This window comes from Henckelia pumila, chromosome 3 (assembly GCF_033568475.1).
Source record: "Henckelia pumila isolate YLH828 chromosome 3, ASM3356847v2, whole genome shotgun sequence".
NCBI classification, from domain to species: Eukaryota; Viridiplantae; Streptophyta; class Magnoliopsida; order Lamiales; family Gesneriaceae; genus Henckelia; species Henckelia pumila.
Window position 1 is genome coordinate 146,485,908 of NC_133122.1, and position 21,837 is coordinate 146,507,744.

At 36.6% G+C, this 21,837-nt stretch overlaps 1 protein-coding gene across 2 annotated transcripts; it reads right to left on the minus strand.

Annotated features, from left to right (window-relative positions):
- Window positions 1-15,235: 15,235 nt before the first annotated feature.
- Window positions 15,236-17,899, minus strand: LOC140891087 (probable purine permease 5). 2 transcript variants are annotated; one of them, XM_073299359.1, is made up of 2 exons: window positions 17,659-17,899; window positions 15,236-16,306 (listed from the first exon to the last, which is right to left on the minus strand). In XM_073299359.1, the coding sequence occupies exons 1-2, from the start codon at window positions 17,681-17,683 to the stop codon at window positions 15,258-15,260; spliced, it is 1,074 nt and encodes a 357-aa protein (XP_073155460.1). In that variant the 5' UTR covers window positions 17,684-17,899; the 3' UTR covers window positions 15,236-15,257. The 2 variants fall into 2 exon arrangements, with proteins under 2 accessions (XP_073155460.1, XP_073155461.1); XM_073299360.1 differs by lacking the exon at window positions 17,659-17,899 and adding an exon at window positions 16,471-17,647.
- Window positions 17,900-21,837: the final 3,938 nt, after the last annotated feature.

Here is a 21,837-nt window from a genome sequence, read left to right on the forward strand (position 1 = left end):
AGCGCCGAAGTCAGTCTCCACCCTTCCCCCTTCATCGACGCACAGCAGCCAAGCCTCCATAGCCACCGTTCAAAGCTTCAAGTTTAGTTGTTTGTCGTCCCAGAGTCATATACGCGTTATTGTTCGAAATAAAATCAAAGGCATGTTTAATTCTTTTCTCAACACCATATAAGCTATTATTTTGGTTTTTACAGCAGAAAGTTTGTGGTATATATGTTTGTTGTTCAGACTTATATGCAGATGGTATTTTTCTTTCCTTTTTTCTCACGTTTTGCTTGATCTTTCATGAGTATGATCACGTTTTTTTATGCATGATAAAGGTCCAGGCGGCTGATCCACATCTGAGGGCATGTATTAGGGTCCTTGTGGCCGAGTGGTCCTGTTGGTTTTGTCCATGGATGGTCTGAAACGAAGCACTTCTCCTCTAGTGCACTAGATCGCGCAGATTTGGGTTCTGAGGGAGAAGGCTTTGTTCTCCCTCCTTAGGACATGGTTTGGGGTGAGGTCTAAAGGGTTTGAACCCCCTAGATGTTGGCTAGGATTGAGAAGTGGTTTCACAGAAAAATATGGCCGGAGTAGGGAGAACAATCGGATTTACGGCAGCCGCTCAGGGCTGGATGCAAGCTGGGTGAACAGCCTGTTGCAAGGCTTTGTTCTCCTTCCTCGAACCACCGTTTGGGCTGATTTTTAGCTTGATGGAAATGTATTGATGTTGGCTAAGTTCTAGAAGTGGTTTCATGGTCAAATATTGTCTGATCAGAGAAAACGAAAGGAATTAGTATAGCTGCACGGAGTTGGTTGTGAGCAGAAATATTCTTGGGTTAAGTTTTGAACTTCTGGATTTTATTTCGGGCTGTGCTTAGTCTAGGGTGGTCCGGGTCGGGTCGGGTAGGTATTGGGTCGGGTCAGTAGGGTCCGGTTTTAGGTTTGGTGGGCCGGGCTCGGGTATTTTAAATTTTTAAGTAATTAAGAGTATAAGTGGTTTTTGGACCAATTTATTAGTTAGAAAAATTATTTGGGCCTCCAAATAATTTAATTTGGACTTTAAATAATTTATTTAAGTTAGCCCAATAATTTTTATGGGCTTGGGAGCCCATGGGAATTTTTGGGCCAGTCAGTGGATTTTTGGGCCAGTCTAGAGTTTTATTGGGTTTATTTAAGTTAATGGGCTTAAATGTTTTTATTTAGGCACATTTATGAATAATGACATTTAATTAAAAATTTATTTTCATTGGGATTTTATTTAAGTTTAATGGACTTAGAGTGAGTGATCAGCAATCTGGACCAACCCATGAAAATAAACTAAGTCCGGAATATATATTTAATTATTTTTATGCATGAAGTCTATTTTAAGTAAAAGTATATTTATTATAAAAATTTAATTAAATATATATTACGGACATATTTTAAGTGCATGCATACATGAAGAGTTTTATAATATGTTTATGATTAAGAATTGAGCATGAAAAATATTTTTATGGAATTTGAAGTTATGTGGCGGCACAGAGGTGGTTTACCACCAGCACAGAGGTAGTTCTACTAACGGCATAGAAGTGGTTTTACCACTGACACAGAGGTAGTTTACTACCAGCATAGAGGTGGATTTATCCACATCCACGTACGATGGTTCTCAGACTGATCAGTCGCTCATGTTTACGAGCCACATATACGGATATAACCTTCACAGTTACTTATGATTAAGTCATGCTCTATTTACGTATGGATTATATGATTAGTATGATGGATGTTATGTTATAAGATATGGTATGCAAGAGTTTACAGTGCACATTTTTAAGAGCATTCTTGCATACTCATGATATTATATGTATTAGTATGATTATGTGATGCATTATTTTTAACCCTTGTTATAAAGTATTAGACATGTTGGGCCCCTAGGCTCACTACGCTTATATGGTGCAGGTGAGTGTGATGATTCGTTTGTAGCTCCTACCGGTGGCGAGGATGTATGAGCAAGCATGGTAGTGGCCCCGTGACCGTCGCATTGAGTCTTGCATGTTTGAGTACCTTTGAGATTTTATAAAACATGTTTCGTATTTTCAGTTTCCAGTGGTTGAGCGAATTAATTTTATTATTTTTATTTAGCACGACGAGAGATTTTCAGTGGTTTAATATCATTATTTATTTAAGTTTTTATTTTAAAGAATTTTATTTATTAGCAGTATTTTTAATGTTTATACATATATGTATGGGCATATATGTATAGTATTATTCTTAGTTATTTAAAAAAAAAAATTTCGCATTTATTAGTAGTAGGCGTTTCAATTGGTATCAGAGCGCAGTCCTTGGAGGGTGTCCTACTGCCACGTGAAGCTCAGAAATCCTACTACCGGTCTGTAAGTTTTAATTGTTTTCTTATGAATTATATGGAGCATATGTAATGATTTAAGATTTTCATGTTAGAAAAGATTTAGAACCCTTAAGTTATGCATTGCGATTTACGTAAAGAAAAACGTGGTGGTGCATGCCTCCCAGACAGATGAATAGACGCGGAGGACCTCTACCTCCACCTCCGCAGAACCCTCTCTCAGCATTGGAGCAGGCCAATGCTAACATGATGGCTGGGATTACTGCTCTGTTGGAGCAGCAAGCGGCACGACCTAGGCTTACACATGATGAGGATGTGGCTGAGCGGTTCCAGAAGAAGGGACCAAAGGAGTTTACAGGCACCACTGATCCGCTCATTGCTGAGGGGTGGATTCGATCATTGGAGTCTATCTTTGACTACATGGGAATTACAGATGCTGATAGGGTCAAGTGTGCGGTGTATATGATGAGAGGGGATGCAGCCTCTTGGTGGGAAGGCGCTGTTAGGGGCGTGAACCTACCTACTTTGATGTGGATAGAGTTCAGACGTATGTTCTATGCCAAGTATTTTACTGAGGATGTGCGCAGCCGCATGATCCGGGAGTTCATGAGTCTCCGCCAGGGGGACAAGTCTGTGGTGGAGTACATCACACAGTTCGAGAGAGGGTGTCGCTTTGTGCCCCTTATTGCTGACAGTGCACCGGATAAATTGAGACAGTTTGTTGATGGGTTACGGGCTGACATTAAGCATGACGTTTGCATGTTGGATGTCGCTACTTATGAGGCTGCAGTTAGTAGAGCATTGCGCTCTAAGGAGGGGAGAAGAGATATGCAGAAGGAACAGCAGCATAAGAGACAGTTCCAGCTGGAATCTTATCAACCATCTTCGCAGCCACCCGCGAAGAAACAGTTCACGGGGCCATCTAAGAACCCTAACCAGCAGGGTCGACCGCAGCAACCACATCAGCAGCAGAGGGGCGGGGCCCCTAAGTCAGGAGGAGGTCCACTTTGCCCGAAGTGTCAGAAACCACATTCGGGTCAGTGTCTGAGTGGGTCGAATGTGTGTTTCCATTGCAAGGAGCCAGGGCACATGTCCATGAATTGTCCCAGGAAGAAGAACACCACAGGGAGGGTGTTTGTCATGCAAGCAGAGAAGGCAGACCTAGAGACCTCCTTGATCACCGGTATATCCTAAATTAATCTTTTAAGAAATCTTTGATGAGACTTAAGGATTCGCATGGTTGGTGTTACTAAGTAAGCTGTATTGAGTTTGACGTTCAAGTCACTACGTTTAAATAAATAGATTTGGGAAGGATAAAATATTTTGTTTATCAGAGTGCGCAGCAGAAGCATGACTTTTGGGATACCGAAACTTGGGAACTAGATATGTAATAGTGGATTTAGTAAATTGGATTTTGAAGGACTCCATTATTAGAGTTTGATCAGTCGAATTTCGAGGACGAAATTCAATTTAAGGGGGGGAGAATTGTAACACCCGAAAATTTTTATACGTAAATTCGCATGCATAATTAGGGAAAATAATTATTTAAAAATTTTATTTGGGTTAAATGACTTATATGTGTTATTATGTGAATTATATGCATGATTTAAATTTATTTTATCATTTAACCCGCAGTTATTGTATTTTTAGATTTTTGAAAATTTTATTGAGTTGATCGCGTAGACGGGACCGTGGACGGACGAGATACCAACTTTTGAGCCAAAAATATTTTATGAGTTTTATGAGCCTTAAAATATTATTTAAAGGTATTTTGTCAAGAAAATTTTAGTATTTATTTATATAATTATTTAAGGGTTGATTTTTAGCCAAAATAAGTCATTTTAATGACCTTTATTAAATTTTAAAAATTCCTTGTTTTATTATTTCGAGATTTAGATATTTTATTATGTTATCTAATATTTTTAAGAGTTTAGAAATCTTTTAAGTTGGTAATTATCTCCTAGATAGTTAATAAAATCCTAAGCCTACCCAAAACCCACGCCCAAAATCCCCTAAATCACGTTGCATTCCATCTTTTCCTCACCCTAAGCGCCGAAGTCAGTCTCCACCCTTCCCCCTTCATCGACGCACAGCAGCCAAGCCTCCATAGCCACCGTTCAAAGCTTCAAGTTTAGTTGTTCGTCGTCCCGGAGTCGTATACGCGTTATTGTTCGAAATAAAATTAAAGGCATGTTTAATTCTTTTCTCAACACCATATAAGCTATTATTTTGGTTTTTACAGCAGAAAGTTTGTGGTATATATGTTTGTTATTCAGACTTATATGCAGATGGTATTTTTCTTTCCTTTTTTCTCACGTTTTGCTTGATCTTTCATGAGTATGATCACGTTTTTTTATGCATGATAAAGGTCCAGGCGGCTGATCCACATCTTAGGGCATGTCTTAGGGTCCTTGTGGTCGAGTGTTCCTATTGGTTTTGTCCATGGATGGTCTGAAACGAAGCACTTCTCCTCTAGTGCACCAGATCACGCAGATTTGGGTTCTGAGGGAGAAGGCTTCGTTCTCCCTCCTCAGTACATGGTTTGGGGTGAGGTCTAAAGGGTTTGAACCCCCTAGATTTTTTCTAGGATTGAGAAGTGGTTTCACGGAAAAATATGGCCGGAGTATGGAGAACAATCGGATTTACGGCAGCCGCTTAGGGCTGGACGCAAGCTGGGTGAACAGCCTGTTGCAAGGCTTTGTTCTCCTTCCTCGAACCACCGTTTGGGCTGATTTTTAGCTTGATGGAAATGTATTGATGTTGGCTAAGTTCTAGAAGTGGTTTCATGGTCAAATATTGTCTGATCAGAGAAAACGAAAGGAATTAGTACAGCTGCACGGAGTTGGTTATGAGCAGAAATATGCTTGGGTTAAGTTTTGAACTTTTGGGTTTTATTTCGGGCTGTGCTTAGTCTAGGGTGGTCCGGGTCGGGTCGAGTAGGTATTGGGTCGGGTCAGTAGGGTCCGGTTCTAGGTTAGGTGGGCCGGGCTTGGGTATTTTAAATTTTTAAGTAATTAAGAGTATAAGTGATTTTTGGACCAATTTATTAGTTAGAAAAATTATTTGGGCCTCCAAATAATTTAATTTGGACTTTAAATAATTTATTTAAGTTAGTCCAATGATTTTTATGGGCTTGGAAGCCCATGGGAATTTTTGGGTCAGTCAGTGGATTTTTGGGCCAGTCTAGAGTTTTATTGGGTTTATTTAAGTTAATGGGCTTAAATGTTTTTATTTAGGCACATTTATGAATAATGACATTTAATTAAGAATTTATTTCCATTGGGCTTTTATTTAAGTTTAATGGACTTAGAGTGAGTGATCAGCAGTCTGGACCAACCCATGAAAATAAACTAAGTCCGGAATATATATTTAATTATTTTTATGCATGAAGTCTATTTTAAGTAAAATTATATTTATTATGAAAATTTAATTAAATATATATTACGGACATATTTTAAGTGCATGCATACATGAAGAGTTTTATGATATGTTTATGATTAAGAATTGACATGAAAAATATTTTTATGAAATTTGAAGTTGGTTTACCACCAGCACAGAGGTAGTTCTACTACCGGCATAGAAGTGGTTTTATCACTGACACAGAGGTAGTTTACTACCAGCATAGAGGTGGATTTATCCACCGCCACGTACGATGGTTCTCAGACTGATCAGTCGCTCATGTTTACGAGCCACATATACGGATATAACCTTCACAGTTACTTATGATTAAGTCATGCTCTATTTACGTATGAATTATATGATTAGTATGATGGATGTTATGTTATAAGATATGGTATGCAAGAGTTTACAGTGCACATTTTTAAGAGCATTCTTGCATACTCATGATATTATATGTATTAGTATGATTATGTGATGCATTATTTTTAACCCTTGTTATAAAGGATTAGACATGTTGAGCCCCTAGGCTCACTACTCTTATATGGTGCAGGTGAGTGTGATGATTCGTTTGTAGCTCCTACCGGTGGCGAGGATGTATGAGCAAGCATGGTAGTGGCCCCGTGACCGTCGCATTGAGTCTTGCATGTTTGAGTACCTTTGAGATTTTATAAAACATGTTTCGTATTTTCAGTTTCCAGTGGTTGAGCGAATTAATTTTATTATTTTTATTTAGCACGACGAGAGATTTTCAGTGGTTTAATATTATTATTTATTTAAGTTTTTATTTTAAAGAATTTTATTTATTAGAAGTATTTTTAATGTTTATACATATATGTATGGGCATATATGTATAGTATTATTCTTAGTTATTTTAAAAAAAAAATCCGCATTTATTAGTAGTAGGCGTTTCACCATCTATCGTCGTCTCGTCAGACTAGAAAATAAGGTCCTATCCGACCTTGGCAAAGAATCAATTCATATCTTATCTCATTTCATAATCAAATAATGATCCACTACCTGTGATGGATCAACAAGAACAATAACAAGTTCTCAATCAAAAATAAAATATAATCAGTATGTGATTTGGCGGACTACTCAAGATTCATCAATCTTGAGTATCATAGTCCTGAATCTCAATGTCGTCTTATACCTTCGTATTTCTTCTGTTTTGAATGCTTCAAATCTGAAACATAACATCAAAACATTCATATCAATCTTCATTCTAGTCAATTATTTCAGAATCGAATCAAAATCATCAATATATCGTCAATCAACATCATTTCAAACCTCACATCTTCTTCTTTGGTTCGAATTCGGAGTCTTAAGTCATTAGCCTTCAAAACTAGTCTTAAACTGAGAAATAAAATTTCTATATCATCAATAACAGCTAAAACAATATCTCATCTCAGTCATAGGCTATCAAAACGGTGTCAAAACATCAACCGACGGCGTAGCGATTGAAAATCGATAATCGACTCGGTATCGAATTCATTATTAACTTCTTATCAACTTCTAATCACTTCATATCATTCATACTCCTCATATCAGCAGCTATAATCGTATTCTAACAATTCAAATACATGCTGAAATACTCATAAGTTCATCTAACAATAAATCATCGATCCGGTCTCGACAACGAAACACATAAAAGATCAAGAACATGACACTATACCAAAGTACTGATCTCTGCCAAATTTCATTCTTCAAAACATGCCGAGATGATTAAATACTTACATCAAATCGAAGGCCTCGTTGCAAGGATTACAGAACACTTTTCGAAATCAAAATCGGACGACCGGCGCAAAAGATATGGCGATTTGAAAATCAAAAAGCAAAAAAAATGGAAAAGCTTCGACTCCTCTGTTCAACTTTCAAAATTCCATATCAAACATACACGTGACATGCGTACAAATCTGATTAAATCGGATATGTATTGCATATTTGCAATTTAACCCCTCAGGTTTTCATTAATTGCAATTCAGTCATCGACCCTCTTTTTAATTCAATTTCAATCCTAAATAATTTAAGAATATTAGAATTTAAATCAAAACTCTAAATATTCCCAAATTAAATATACTCGGATTAAAATTAAATAAATTCGAATTAATCAAATAATCCCGGCCTTTTGCATTTCAGCTTCAACTTCGATATTTGCAAATCAGTCTCTGATCGGATTTCATCTTCGAAAGAATCATATTAATTCTCGAAACATGAAATTTAATCTTAAATCCCATAAATATTCAAATCGAATATTTATTCTTTTAATTTAAGAATTCTTGAAATTTAATTCTCAAACTCCGTATATTCTCAAATTAAATATTTTCGGCTCGAAAATTAAATTTATAATTTCCATAACTACTCAAATCAATATTAGCCCATAATATGAAATTTAATTCTCAAATCCTATAATTAATAATTTAATATTTTCGGACCTTACAATATCCTAATAAAATAATATATATTTTTCACAAAAATTATCTATCTCAATCGAAAAATGTTTCTCTATTATAACAAAGTTCAAACTTTCTCGATTTTTCATATCTAATCTATAAGTATCATATCTAGGGGTGGGATCGGGTCGGGACCGTCCCGTAACCCCTTTACCCGATTCCCGTCCCGATAAGAATTGAAATATTTTTTTCTCCCGATCCCGCACCCGAGAAGTGTCGGGACCCAAATTTTCGGGATCCCGTCGGGTCGGGAGAGGGTAATCCCGAACAATATTTTTTTAAAAAAAATTTCTATGAAAATATTTTTTAAAAATTTTTTTTATGAAGAAACTCAAATAAATTAAAATTTTTATGAAGAAATTCAAATTAATTAATATTTTTTGTATATAACCATTATAAATAAACTAAAACAACTACTTGATTAATACAATAAAAACATATAATTATTCATAATAATAATAATAAAAATAAAATAAAAATTTATAACTCAATGTTAATATTAAAAAAGATAAATATAAATATAAAAAAATAATTATATGGTAGGTAATTATAAAACATTCATATTAAAACAAAAAATTATAAAAAAATATATTTTTTAATTTAAAAATATTATTAATATATTCGGGTCGAAAATTCCGTCGGGTAGAGTTGTCTATCCCGATCCCGAAATTGATCGGGTCGGGCGGGTTGAGAAAAGTTCGGAACGGAAAAAATTCGAAACCAGAACAAGTTGAGAAATGGGAAGGATCGAGAATTTTCTGAATTTTGTCGGCCCTAATCATATCCTCATAAAATAATATATATTTTTATGCAAAAATTTTCAAAATATAAAAAAATTTAAAAATGTACGCGCACATCATATAACAAATGACACTAGTAGTATCGATGCATCGGTAGATTTTAGACACATACTCTACTAGTTTAATAAATTATTTTCTGGATTAGATAAATTAACTTTGTGCTAATTTTCTTAAGCTTGATCATATGTCAGGTCAGATTATTAGCCAAAAGTATAATTGCTTTTTTTATTTTATTTTTTCAAAGAGATGATTTTTATGGAGAATCTATTATATCTATAAATATGTTGCTTTCATTGTGAATTTTCTTCTTATACCCTTATTTTTTTATATTATGTTGATGTAGCAAAAAATCGATATCACCCGATTGGAGAGAATCTGGGTAACTTATGGAGATCTGGATAGCCGGATTAATACTCGAACTGTTCCAAAGACCGAACTTCGTGGGTTGTCACCTGCATCACAAAGAAAAGTGAGTGGCGTCGGGGTTGTCCGACGAAAACACTCCGACTCTCAAGTCAGTATTTGCCCAATAAAAGTTCTAGAGAACTAGAGCATGTGACTATAGAGTGCGTACCTTGATAATTTAAGGACTTGAGCTATTTATAGATAGTCGGAGAGTTTCATGTGCTTGAGCCTCTTATGGGCTTTTAGGAATTTATGGACCTTGATAAAGTGTCCAAATAAATAACTAAATAATATGGGATCCAAATGGATTGAGTCACTGGGCTTGGACCCGTGAGAAAGTCAAATCGGGTAATAACTCATCATAAGCCCTCCACTCTCGAGCATGTCGTGTTAGCGAGATGACCGCGAGTAAAAAATTTAGAGATACCGTTATGGAGTAATTGTAGTAGGAATGTGTTGCAATTGAATTGCATATAGTTGGAAGCAAAGTCCTAATTGAATTGAAAATTGTTGGATTCACAGTCCTGTCTGAATAATGATCGTAGAATTGCAGTAGGATTGTGGTGTAATAGGATAGGAATCAAAGTTCTGCCAGAATAATAATTGTAGAAACTCAGTAGAACTCTGGCTGGATTACATTATAAATTCAACACCATAGTGCTTTCATCACAACTTACTAACTCAATATTGTTTTTCAATTTTTTATTGCAGTATTCGTGTGTTGAAAAATTAATAGACCAAATATAGTAGGAGTAATCCACATGGCAGGTAAAAAAATTTCCCTTCACACGTAGCTTTAATTTTGATAATCGATGAATAATATTCACTCTCATCTCTCTTGGAACCTCTCCCAACGTTTTGTGTACTATGTGTATCTATGTGTATAAATCACAATCTATCATCTCTCCACCATCACCAAGGATCATCGACGTACGACTAAATCGACGGCGACAGTGTTGACCGGCTATGGATGTGATAGGAGAAAGGAGATGCGGCAGCTCTCGGAGATCGACTTCCAGCCATGGAGCATCCACTATCGGTGGATGCGTCTAGATCTGGCTCGATCAATGCTGGTCGAGGAGGGTGGTTGGAGGCAATATGAAAAGGTGGCAATGGGCTCCCGTCGATATCCAACCATGGAGTAGCCTTCAAGCTCTCCTGATCTGGCTCGACGGAGGTGGCATCGTTCGTGGCGTTTCTGTGCGATGGAGAAAAAACAGTGTTCGAAGTCGACTTCCAGCATGAAACGTCCACCGCCGGTGGATGCTCCATTTCCTGGCTCGATCTAGGCGTCGTGGTTGCAGTGCGACGATGGTCGTGGTACGACGACGATGATAGTGCGACGGCAATGGCGTAGCGACGAAGAGGCGATGAATTCCTTGGGCCGTGAGAGAGATGTATATTTGCATGTATATACACACATGTTATTTGTTGTTGATAATAATTATTTTATTTGTGTTTAAATGCATGGTCTGCTTCACCAAAAAATCGTGAGAATTTTGATTGTCTCACTTTCACAACTTTTGTCTAATATTTTAAAAATATTATGACTTGGTTATTTGCATTGAGTGGTAGTGAAAAAGGTGTACTAGATATATATTTTTAATATATATATATATATATTTGGTGGGGTGTCGGTTCCATGATAAGGTATTGTCCTTCTTGAGGGTGAAGCAAAATATCAACATGTTTGTTGATCCAGTGGAACCTTCTGCGTATTAGTTCGAGTCTACATCAGGACCTAGATTCCAAATCTTCGTTCATAGTTAGCCAAATTATATCCCAAAACTTCGAAACAAGTCCCAAAAACTAAACCAAGTCAACCCAACACTGACCGGCGGCCGACGACGTGAGTCGGCACTGCGGCACGGCAGAGGCGGCGGCGGTTGGAAAATGGGTTTCTGGAAATCTCAATAAAACTTTGCAAAATCGGTATCAATAGATAGCTCTTTTCGAGACGCTTCCAACGGTATATTTGGTTATGCATTTCGGCGACCGGAGGCGGCCAAACGACAGCGAGAAAGTGGCGGCTGAGGGAATTCGGGTTTCTCCCGGTCGCTCTAAAAATATTCAAAATGGGTGTCAATGGCTAGCTCTTGTCGTGAGGAGTCCAACCATATATTTACTTTCGAATTTTGACCATCGGAGGCGGCTGAACGGCGGCAAAAAACTGGATACATATTTTTAACACATAATTCAGTTATTTTAATCTTATCTAATCTCTTGATCGCGTACTTAGTAACCCTTGATCATGGTTAATATTTAATTAAACTGGGTACGGGTTACTACAGTCGCTTCTGCCCACATACGGGAGTCGGACCGCAATTGATATTCCAGTGGATGCATTAGGACCGTCACTTATAATATTTTCGACGAAGAGTTTTCCGAACGCCTGAGAGATTTTTGTCTTCTAAACAATCTCTTGAGGGAATGTGTATTTTACAATCCCTTGGAGTAGTATTTTCGATTAAAACTCTTGTGTTAGTGTATTTCACATAACCTCTTAGGTTGGTACATTGGATGTAACCCCTTGGGACTATGATTCTGTATACTTTTTAGGACTTTGTGAATTTTTTATGGTTATCATAACGTGATAAATTTTGTGACAGTCATTATGATTTGATAAATTTTTTATAGTCGATAAGACTTCTTTTGAAAAAAATTTTATAATCGCTACGACTTCTTCTGAATTTTTTTTTATAGTCGCTACGACTTCTTCTGAAAAAAATTTTTATAGTCGCTATGATTTCATGAATTTTTATAGTCAGTATGACTTGATGAATACTTTATTTATAGTCACTATGACTTGATAAATTATTTATAGTCGATATGACTTTTTCTGAAAAAATATTTATAGTTGCTATGACTTTTTCTGAAAAAATTTTATCGTCACTATGACTTCTTCAGAAAAAAATTTTATAGTTGCTATGACTTCTTCTGAAAAATTTTTATAGTCGCTATGACTTTTTTGAATTGTTTATAGTCGATATGACTCTTTTTGAAAATTTTTTATAGTCGCTATGACTTTTTGAATTATTTATAGTCGCTATGACTTTTTGAATTATTTATAGTCACTATGACTTTTTTGAATTTTTTATAGTCACTATGATTTTGTGAATTATTTATAGTCGCTATGATTTTTTTTGAATTATTTATAGTCACTATGACTTTTTGAATTATTTATAGTCACTATGACTTTTTTGAATTGTTTGTAGTCGCTATGAATTTTTGTTGTGCTCTAGGAGAAATAACGTAGTGCTTAACATGGAGTACTTAGGAGTGGATCAAGTTCCTAAGATTTTGTCTCATGGGAAAGTCCTGAACCCACTCTATTTGCTACGTGGTGAGGTATCCCGGGACTGTATTTTTGTCTTCTTGACCTCTTACAGCATCGTGGCTTAGGTAGTCCTACAGGGCTGGCCAAGCCTCTGATGGATGAGTAGCCTTATTGATTGCATGGGTCGTGACGTATGAGTTAAGCATTCATTGACGAAGATGAGTTCCTTCTTATATAATTAAATAGAAAAGTAAACAAATAAATATAAGTTTATTATTAAACATAAAATAAATGGAAAAAAAAAATTATATGTAAGGCAAATAAATTAGCAGCAATCAATCTATTTTAGCTTGCAGGTATTTGCCCTATGAGTGTAGAGTTTCTGTAGATTGGCATGACTCTCCGTCTTGCGTTATATTTCGTCGTATTTTTCTTCTCGTTTTCTTTTTCGCGAGGAGTGTAACTCATCAGTTTCCTCGATGCATATGTATTTTTCGGCTCTAGACAATATCTCCTCTAAGGTGTTCGAGGATTTTCTTGCTATAGATTCTTTGAACCTTCCAGGGCGCAAGTTTTGCTGCATTATTCTAGCCAGAAAATCATGGTTCACGTGTAGGACTTCGTGAACTGCGTGAGTAAATCGTCGAACATATTCTCTCAAGCTTTCTCCTTCTTTCTGAACGATTGTGAACAGATACGCTGTTGTTTTCAGGTATTTCTTGTTAATTGAGAATTGTTGGATGAAGCACTAGGTAAGTTGCTCCAAGTTGGCAATAGATCCGAACGGCGACTTATTGAACATGTGAGAGCTCGCCCTGATAACGTTGTTCGGAATATCTTGCAATAAGCAGCATCTGTGATGTCATACAAATTTGCTTTTGCGTAGAATTTGTTAATATGATCTTGAGGATCACTAGTTCCATCGAACTTAGGTAGGCTGGGGATTTTGACTCCCTTAGGCAATGCTTCAGATAAAATGGCGTTAGTGAACGAGCTCCGACGTGCAGGCAAGATTGCTGACGAATTTTTCCCAGTTACATATGTGTGAGATCCATCTCCACGGGTTAGATTAGTGGTTTTGTTTTCGTCAGAGACATCATGAACTGTGTGAGCACTTGTTTCACCCTTTTTATGTGTTGTATTTTCTTGGTCCCCTCGGGATCTTTTTCATTAACTTTAGACTTAGTTTTCTTTGGGTCTTCTTTATCAGGGTCACGAGATGATGACCCTATTTTATGAGCTCTCTTGTCGCTGTTTCGGCATTGACGGGATGTTGCGAACTGAGCGACCGCTTCAGTCGCTGCGCGCGTGGCTGTTCCTTCCATTAAGGCTGTCAAAGTTTCCTGTGTGAAACTAAATCCAGGCGGTGGTTTGGAGATTGGAGGTGAGTCTCCATTGCGATTATTTCCTTGATTTGTTTGTGGTGGAGTATGCATTCTCAATGATGCAGTGAACAATTTTCCACAGACGGCGCCAAGCTGATGTAGCAAAAAATCAATATCACCCGATTGGAGAGAATCTGGATAACTTGTGGAGATCTGGATATTCAGATTAATATTCGAACTGTTCCAAAGACCGAACTTTGTGAGTTGTCACCTGCATCACAAAGCAAAGTGAGTGGCGCCGGGGGTTGCCCGGCGAAAACACTCCAACGCTCAAGTCAGTATTTGCCCAATAAAAGTTCTAGAGAACTAGAGCATGTGACTATAGAGTGCGTACCTTAATAATGAGAGGACTTGAGCTATTTATAGATAGTCGGAGAGTTTCATGGATTTGAGCCTCTTATGGGCTTTTAAAAATTTATTTATGGGTCTTGATAAAGTGTCCAAATAAATAACTAAATAATATAAGACCCAAATGGATTGAGTCACTGGGCTTGGACCCGGAAAAAATTCAAATCGGATAATAACCCATCATATGTGTTAATGAAACAATATACAGATTTCATTGTGAATTTCCTCTCGTACCTTATTTTCTTCATATTATTAGTTAATGAGACCACATCTTCTTCGTTGTTAATGGACACCATTAATACATTATCTAAATTTCTTATTCGTGTTTTCAATGATTATTACTAAGTACAACATCCGTGCGTTTTCCCAGTTCACATAAATATGCAAAACAAAACAAAACATTTCATACATTCGGTACATTCCATTGACGAAATATATATCTATAGTTTACACATCATTTGAAACGTGGTGGTAAATCAACCACCAATGTGATGGTTATCTCCTCCTTTAGTCCTTTGTAAACAATTTACGCAAAGCAAACTTAATATATTATCGTTGAGATCTTGGATTGTTTAAAGTTGGTGACGTCTTTCATGTTAAATATGTCATTTGTTTTGAGGTCGAGAAGATGTATGTTACCATTGTTTTTCGAATTCGAGATCGAGACCTCCCAGTTTTAAGATCTCGAATTCAAAAATCAAGCGTAACAAACATCTTCTTGACCTCAAAACAAATGGCATATTTAACATGAAAGACGTCACCAACTTTAAACAATCCAAGACCCTAAAGGGCGATAACTTGATACACAACAAGGCGACAACTTGATACACAACAAACAAGCAGCGTGCCAAGAATCAAGATGAATTTTTACTTTTGAGGATAATTTCCGTATATGTAAGAAGCAAATCCCCAGAAAGTGATTATTAAAGATAGAATCTTGAAACCACTCATCGGATCCTTCAAAAGAATGACAGCAGCAATGCTTGTAAGAGGCACCCTTATCGCATTAAGTACTCCAGCGAGCACAGTCGACGCTAAGAACAGCACAGCAGTGGCTCCAAGAACCCCGAGCTGAAAGGTGATGACCCCCCAGATAAGGACCGAGAGATACGAGCTTCTACCGCCTTTAAATGATCTTGCCTCCGATGCCATCGCTTGGAAATCCCTGTTTACTATGAGGCCAATTGTAGTGAACACGAAAGCAAAGAAAGAAACCATCACTTGCTGCTCGAGAACGACATGGAAGGATCTTCTCCCGAGCAATTTTATAAATACTAATTCAGATAGAGCAAATATCAACCCGTGTAAAGCAGATCCTAATATATTCCATATAAATCCCATTATATACTGACTCTCGGTAACGTTACCGTATCTATCCGAATCTGAATCAAGTGCTATGATAACCATTGCAGCAGTAATGATAACAACAGCATTGATAGTCGAGGCATTGATTTTGTTCTTCACAAGCAGATATCCGAAGAGTGCAGAAAATATGAGGGACGTAGATCCGAGAAGAGAGGCAGTGGACGCAGGCAAGTAAGCGTACCCGTACGCGTACATGAGGTTATCAGCAGCACTCAAGAAACCCAAGACAACATAAGATAGAGTAAGTTTAAAGTCCAGAGGAGTTGGGAGTACTCCTAAGACAAAATACGAAGGAATTAAAAACAATGCAGGAATTGGCCACCCAGCCACGGCTACCCAAGAAATTATCCATTTACTCTTCCCACCATCCGAGTAATAAACACGAGATAAAAGTGAAGAAGCAGGAAATGCCACGAGCATTGCTGCAGTGCTTAGAGCTAATAGAATCCAATGTATCTTCGGTTTGCTTTTGTATGCTTCCCAAGCCATGGTCCTAAAGGCACGAAGTTTGCCATTCCATGATTTTTCCGCGAGGACCTCCATTTCTTCCTCTGGATGGAAACGACAGTGAGAGTAAGCCAAGCATAGACATCATTTATGCAGACAAAAGATTGACAGAATGTGCTTGCAATCAGCAAGAACAAGGAGAAGGAAACATGACTAAGGCTGACATCACACTTGCGAAAAAACAACGGATACATGATGCATAGAGTACCTTCAATGTGAAGCGTAATCCTGGAATGAACTCCATGATAGTTCGATGCTATGTAATTTCAAACACAGTAATGGAAGTAAATTATAAAGGCAACTCTGGCATAAGACGTACTCTCAATTCTCAAACATAGAAAATCTTGCCGCGGGAAATCTGTATTTTGGTAATTTGAAGGAAAAACCATTTGGAAGCGCCACTATGTAAATTTGGAATAAATGAGTTCAAATCACTTCGGTATAGAATAATTTCACAGCAGAGTGGCCTCATCAACTTGCTTGTTGAGTCAGCTTTCAAGCAATCACATTGAAAAATCAACCCAAGTGAAGAAATGAATATAAAATAACATGATACAATCATCAGAAAGTTTTCTTTACTCAAAACAAAATTAAACCCAGTAGAAAACCATATAAATTGGTAACATTTCAAAAGGAAAAGAAGGATTCAACGCCCTTTGAATTCCAAATAATTAATCAAGAACGTGAAGGGATTCAGCGCCCTTTTGCATCAGTTCGCTCTAGTAAATTTGCAGGGGTACAAGCTTGGAATGCTCTCTATCCATATTAGGTCTTTCAAATGACAAGCCTAATGGTAGATACCCCCTATATAATCGAAAACATAAAAGGATCCTTGCACTTCATTTTGATTTCATTGTGGCTAATCAAAATCCTTCTCAAAAAGCAAGCTGAAAGTAGATACGTATGAATTATCATCTTCTTGACTTTATCAAGCAATACCATCAAACTACAATTAGTCCGCATCGATCACCTAATGAAGTCTAAGTGTCAAACTATAAAGGCAATTGCCCCTCCCTACACCTATTTTCTCCATTCACAAAGCTTGAATCTGAAACTTTGCTCAAAGGGAGCCCAACATTCTAGCACTATTAAACCGGTGATGATAAATTGATATTCAAAACTTTGTCGGCCATGATAACGACAGTACAAAAAAGCTCCCCCCAAAAAAGCACAGAATACACTACAGCACCAGCATCAAGAAAACAGAAATTAAAACCCAGAAATCGAGCAGCGGATTGCCCGAAAGACTAGAATAAATTTTACATAACACTAAATTAGATATTCTAAACACATAAAAGACCCATGTTCGAGCCCCTGAGTAAAGAGAATATGAACCAAGAAATCATTTTTTTAACAGCGCAGACAGAAAATTCAGTGAATTGAAACTAGGACCAACCAGACATGAGTAGTGGCTGCTGCATCAATCCGAAACCTCGTTTCTTGAATCAATTGAAGCAAAATATCAGCGTGTCAGCCCAAAAAATGAACCGAAAAATTGGTAGTTCAAAGCTGGACCATGCAGGTTTCCTTCACTTGAAAAGATTAAAAAAAAAATTGACAATAACACATCCAACCAGCGAAGGGAAGTAGCCGAATTATCAATTAATTATAAGATTATATCAGCCCAGTAGCACACCATTATTTTTTGGAAATTATATTCTTAATATCTCAAAAAGAATTTTGATTTGAGCTTAAAATATATATATATATATATATATATATATATATATAAATATTTATATATATATATATAAATTTAAAAGTTAATTAATCTCGTCTATATCTATACTATTATATAAAACTTGAGCACCCTTTGATAATTACTTTTGGTGTGTCACGATGACATCAGTTTTCTTCTCCATTTTACCTCTATTCATTGAGAGTTTTCTGCTTCCCTTTTTTTTCGAAGGCAAAGGGCAAAATAACGTTTTGACAACTTTCATAATTCTAATTTCATCTCACGTCTCTCTCACATGTCTCCTAAAAAACGTGCTTTTCTCCCAAACCAAAAATAAAAAATAAATTTTATTTAAAAATACTGTAAAGCGTGCTTCGGATCACTAGTCTATTTATTAAGCAAGATGACCTCAAAGAAACCGTAGGTATTTTGGTATATAGCACAAAATTAATCATAATTTCCATTTGAGAATTGTTATTTATGCTTCATTTTGTGGTATTTACACTACATTTCATACGCAAAATAATGTATCAAATTTATTCACAAGTGAAATACAAATAACAAAAAATAAAATGTAAATATCAACTTGATTGAAACTAAGTTTTTCGTCACTTATGTGCAAATACCTGGTATATAATTATATGTGGTGTGTAGAGATCAAGAAGAGGGTAAGTTCGAACCTACCGGTCAAGGTAGTGCCTGAATCCACTTATTGGCTGCCATGCATCATTTATTTTTTGTTTAAAAAAAATTCCGAATTTCTTAGTTGTAGGCCTCTTAACCCAACTATGGTTTGACCAAAGATAAAAGAATTCAAAGTTCTCATCTGTCTCACAATTTCCATATCCACCGGTTTTCTCATCACAGTAATTCCACCCATTTTCGCCAGACGCCCCTCGCCGACAAGTGACATAGTTCCGCTGCTGCTGTTCGATATTTTCTATTTTTTACGGGGCTCTCATTTGAAAGAAAAACACTTTACTTTTTTGAGCGGTCATTTTTTTTGATCTGGTCATTTAATGAAGAATCTCGAATGTGTCGGCGATTGAACTACGACTTAAGGCGGAAGAAGAAGAAGAAGAAGAAGAAGAAGAAGAAGAAGAAGAAGAAGAGGGAGGTGTTTTTCTTTCAATTGATAACCCCTTTCTTTACTGTGAAAATGGAGAATTTCAAATTGGCGTTGGTAAAATTAGAACGGCAATTTGAAAGGGCCATTTAAATATATAGGTCTGGTTTTGTTTTCAATTCAATAAAAGGGACTCTTGACTTTTTAATTCAGTCAAAGAGTCTCAATTAAGGGTAGTTTGGTCTTTTTTTTAAAAAAAAAAAAAATTATGTCCAACACTTATTTTCCCTCCTCTCTCCCTTCCCTCTCTCTCCTCTCCTCTCCTCTCCAGGATTCGAACCTGACTCTCCTCTCTCCTCCTGGACTCTAACCACTAGACCACCAATATTTTTGATAATAATACTACACAATAAAATATATATATAATGGTTTGAGTTGACCCAAGCGGTCGACCAAGCTGTCAAAGCGGTCGACCAAGCCCAAGCCTTGGTCGACCGCTTGGTGAATTAAAAAAAAAAAAAAGAAGAAGAGGGAAAATTAGGAAGAAGAGTGAGAAAAGAAGACAGAAAAAAAAAAAACAACGCAGAGACGTGAAAGAAGAGAAGGAGGAGAGAGAAAACACTTAAAGAGACGTGAAAAAAGAGAAGGAGGAGAGAGAAAACACTTAAAGCAGGGGCAATATAGCCTTTTCGATCAGAGGTCTATCTATTGAATTAAAAACAAGATCAAGTCTATATCCCTCATTTTCCCCAATTTGAAATAGAGTGAGGAGAATTTTTTGCCAGTCAAATAAGAAATCCTTTATTCACTATAAATAATCGCCGGAAATCTCAAAAACAAAAAAAGGACTGGAGTCTCGAACGGGGTGGCGGCTGTTCGAAATAGTGGAGAGAATTTTTACCCTTTCTTTAACGTGGAAATTAACCGCTCGAAATCTCAAACCAAAAAAATTACTTCCCTAAAAAATGTCAACCATGGTTGGGTTTGAGTTTCTCACGTGTGTTTACACATGTTCATTAAGGATTATTTTTAAAAAAATAAAAAAAACAAATGAGTCAATAATTTGTATACACATGGCAGCCAATAAGTGGATTCAGGTACTACCTTGACGGGTAGGGTCGAACTTACCCAAGAAGAGATGCTCCAAATCCTCTAATTGGAAAGATAACTCGGAAAACTTCATCCTACCCCATGAGTTTTATCCCATGTGATAGGTGAAAGCACATGATTAGTCAAATTATGCGGACTCCCCCATAATTTGGACCAATGATAAAATTTCACCTACCCTATGGGGTAATGTCCATGGGGTAGGATCGAAGGATCCAGATAACTCCTACAACGTGGGAATTTGTGGAAGGCTGGAACTCCCCACTATTTTTTTTTCTTTGTTCTTTTATTATATAGACGTTGCAGTTTACTGGCACCGATTTCGGAGTTTGGCAAAATCTCGGATTTTCTCAAGTTTCGATCCAACTGAAATTATGAAAAAAATATTATTTTTATGTCAAACTATTATTTCTCACTCCAAATATGTAAGAGTTGTGATTATAAAAAAACACACACACAAAAACTATTATGAGTCACACATCCAATTTTGTGAAATGATTCTCCGACTCATTGAAAAGTATATTGGTGATATCCCGGTGAAATAGCCCGGGCTATCACCAAACCGAGGGATCATCAGAGAGCCCGGATGATGAATTACCCGGAGGTGACAGGAAAGAGGTTTTTAGGCAAGAGATTAGGGTTGGTGCAGCAGAGCTCGGGTGGGCAAAAAAATGACTCAGGCACTAGAGGGACCGGGTTTTTATGCCTTTAGTGGATAGGAAGAGGCCAAGTTACCTTAACCAAGGGTTACTTATTCGTAAGAAAATGGAGACTACCCGATCATTAGGAGGGCCCAGCCTCGTGTGCTTTCTAAAGGCTAGGAAGAGCTCACGTCTCTTTAACGTGTGTTGACTCTTCTTTACGGAGAAAGTGATCAGAAAGCACGTTGCAACGACATGAGCTTTTCCAGAAATTACGGAAGATGTCACGTTGTATTAAATGCTATCACTTCATATTTAATGATTGTCAAAAAATTCATGCAAGGTAATCATTAAGATAGTGTTTGCAATCTCTAAAAATAAGTGATTATGTAGATACCTAAATGTCCCAGTGGATTCCCTATAAATACCCCTTTTCCCGGGTCGAGTTATGGTACATTCATGCTTATATTCACGACACACTTTCATATTTACAGACATTTAATTTCTCAAATTCCTAAGCTCACTCTATACATCTTAATCTGACTTAAGCATCGAAGTGGTGACGTCCGAGGACCCTCCGGCGCTCTCACCCACTCAGTACCCGTAAACCCATTTTATGATCATCGCATCATCTATATTTTTATGTCAAAAGTGTTATTATCCACTCTATATATGTATCGAGTTTGTAAATAAGAAAATCACAAAAAACTCTTATGATTACAGATCAATTTTGTGATAAGATCTCCAAACTGAGGTGATTCGTGAAAAAAATATTTAATTTTTTTGTCAAAAATATTACTTTGTGCTCTATATATGGATAGAGTTTGTCATTTACAAATAAACATAAAACTAATGTAAGACAATTACAAATATCAATTTTGTGAGTGGATCTTCGACCCGACTTGACCAATGAACTACTATTATTTATTTAAGTCCAAATTATTATTTTTCAAGAAAAAATATCATTTTTTGCTAGTTATGTTATAAATAAATATTGCATAATATATGCTTTTTTGAGTTAACATATAACTTTTTATGTTAAAAATAAATTATATCATATATGTTGATTAAAAAAAATATCAA

Coding starts and splice junctions, on each gene's coding strand:
- LOC140891087 (XM_073299359.1), bottom strand. CDS start 17,683: ATGCAGCAGCCACTACTCATGTCTG. Junction 16,307..17,658: donor GCAGCCACTACTCATGTCTG/GTTGGTCCTAGT, acceptor GTTTCCATCCAG/AGGAAGAAATGGAGGTCCTC.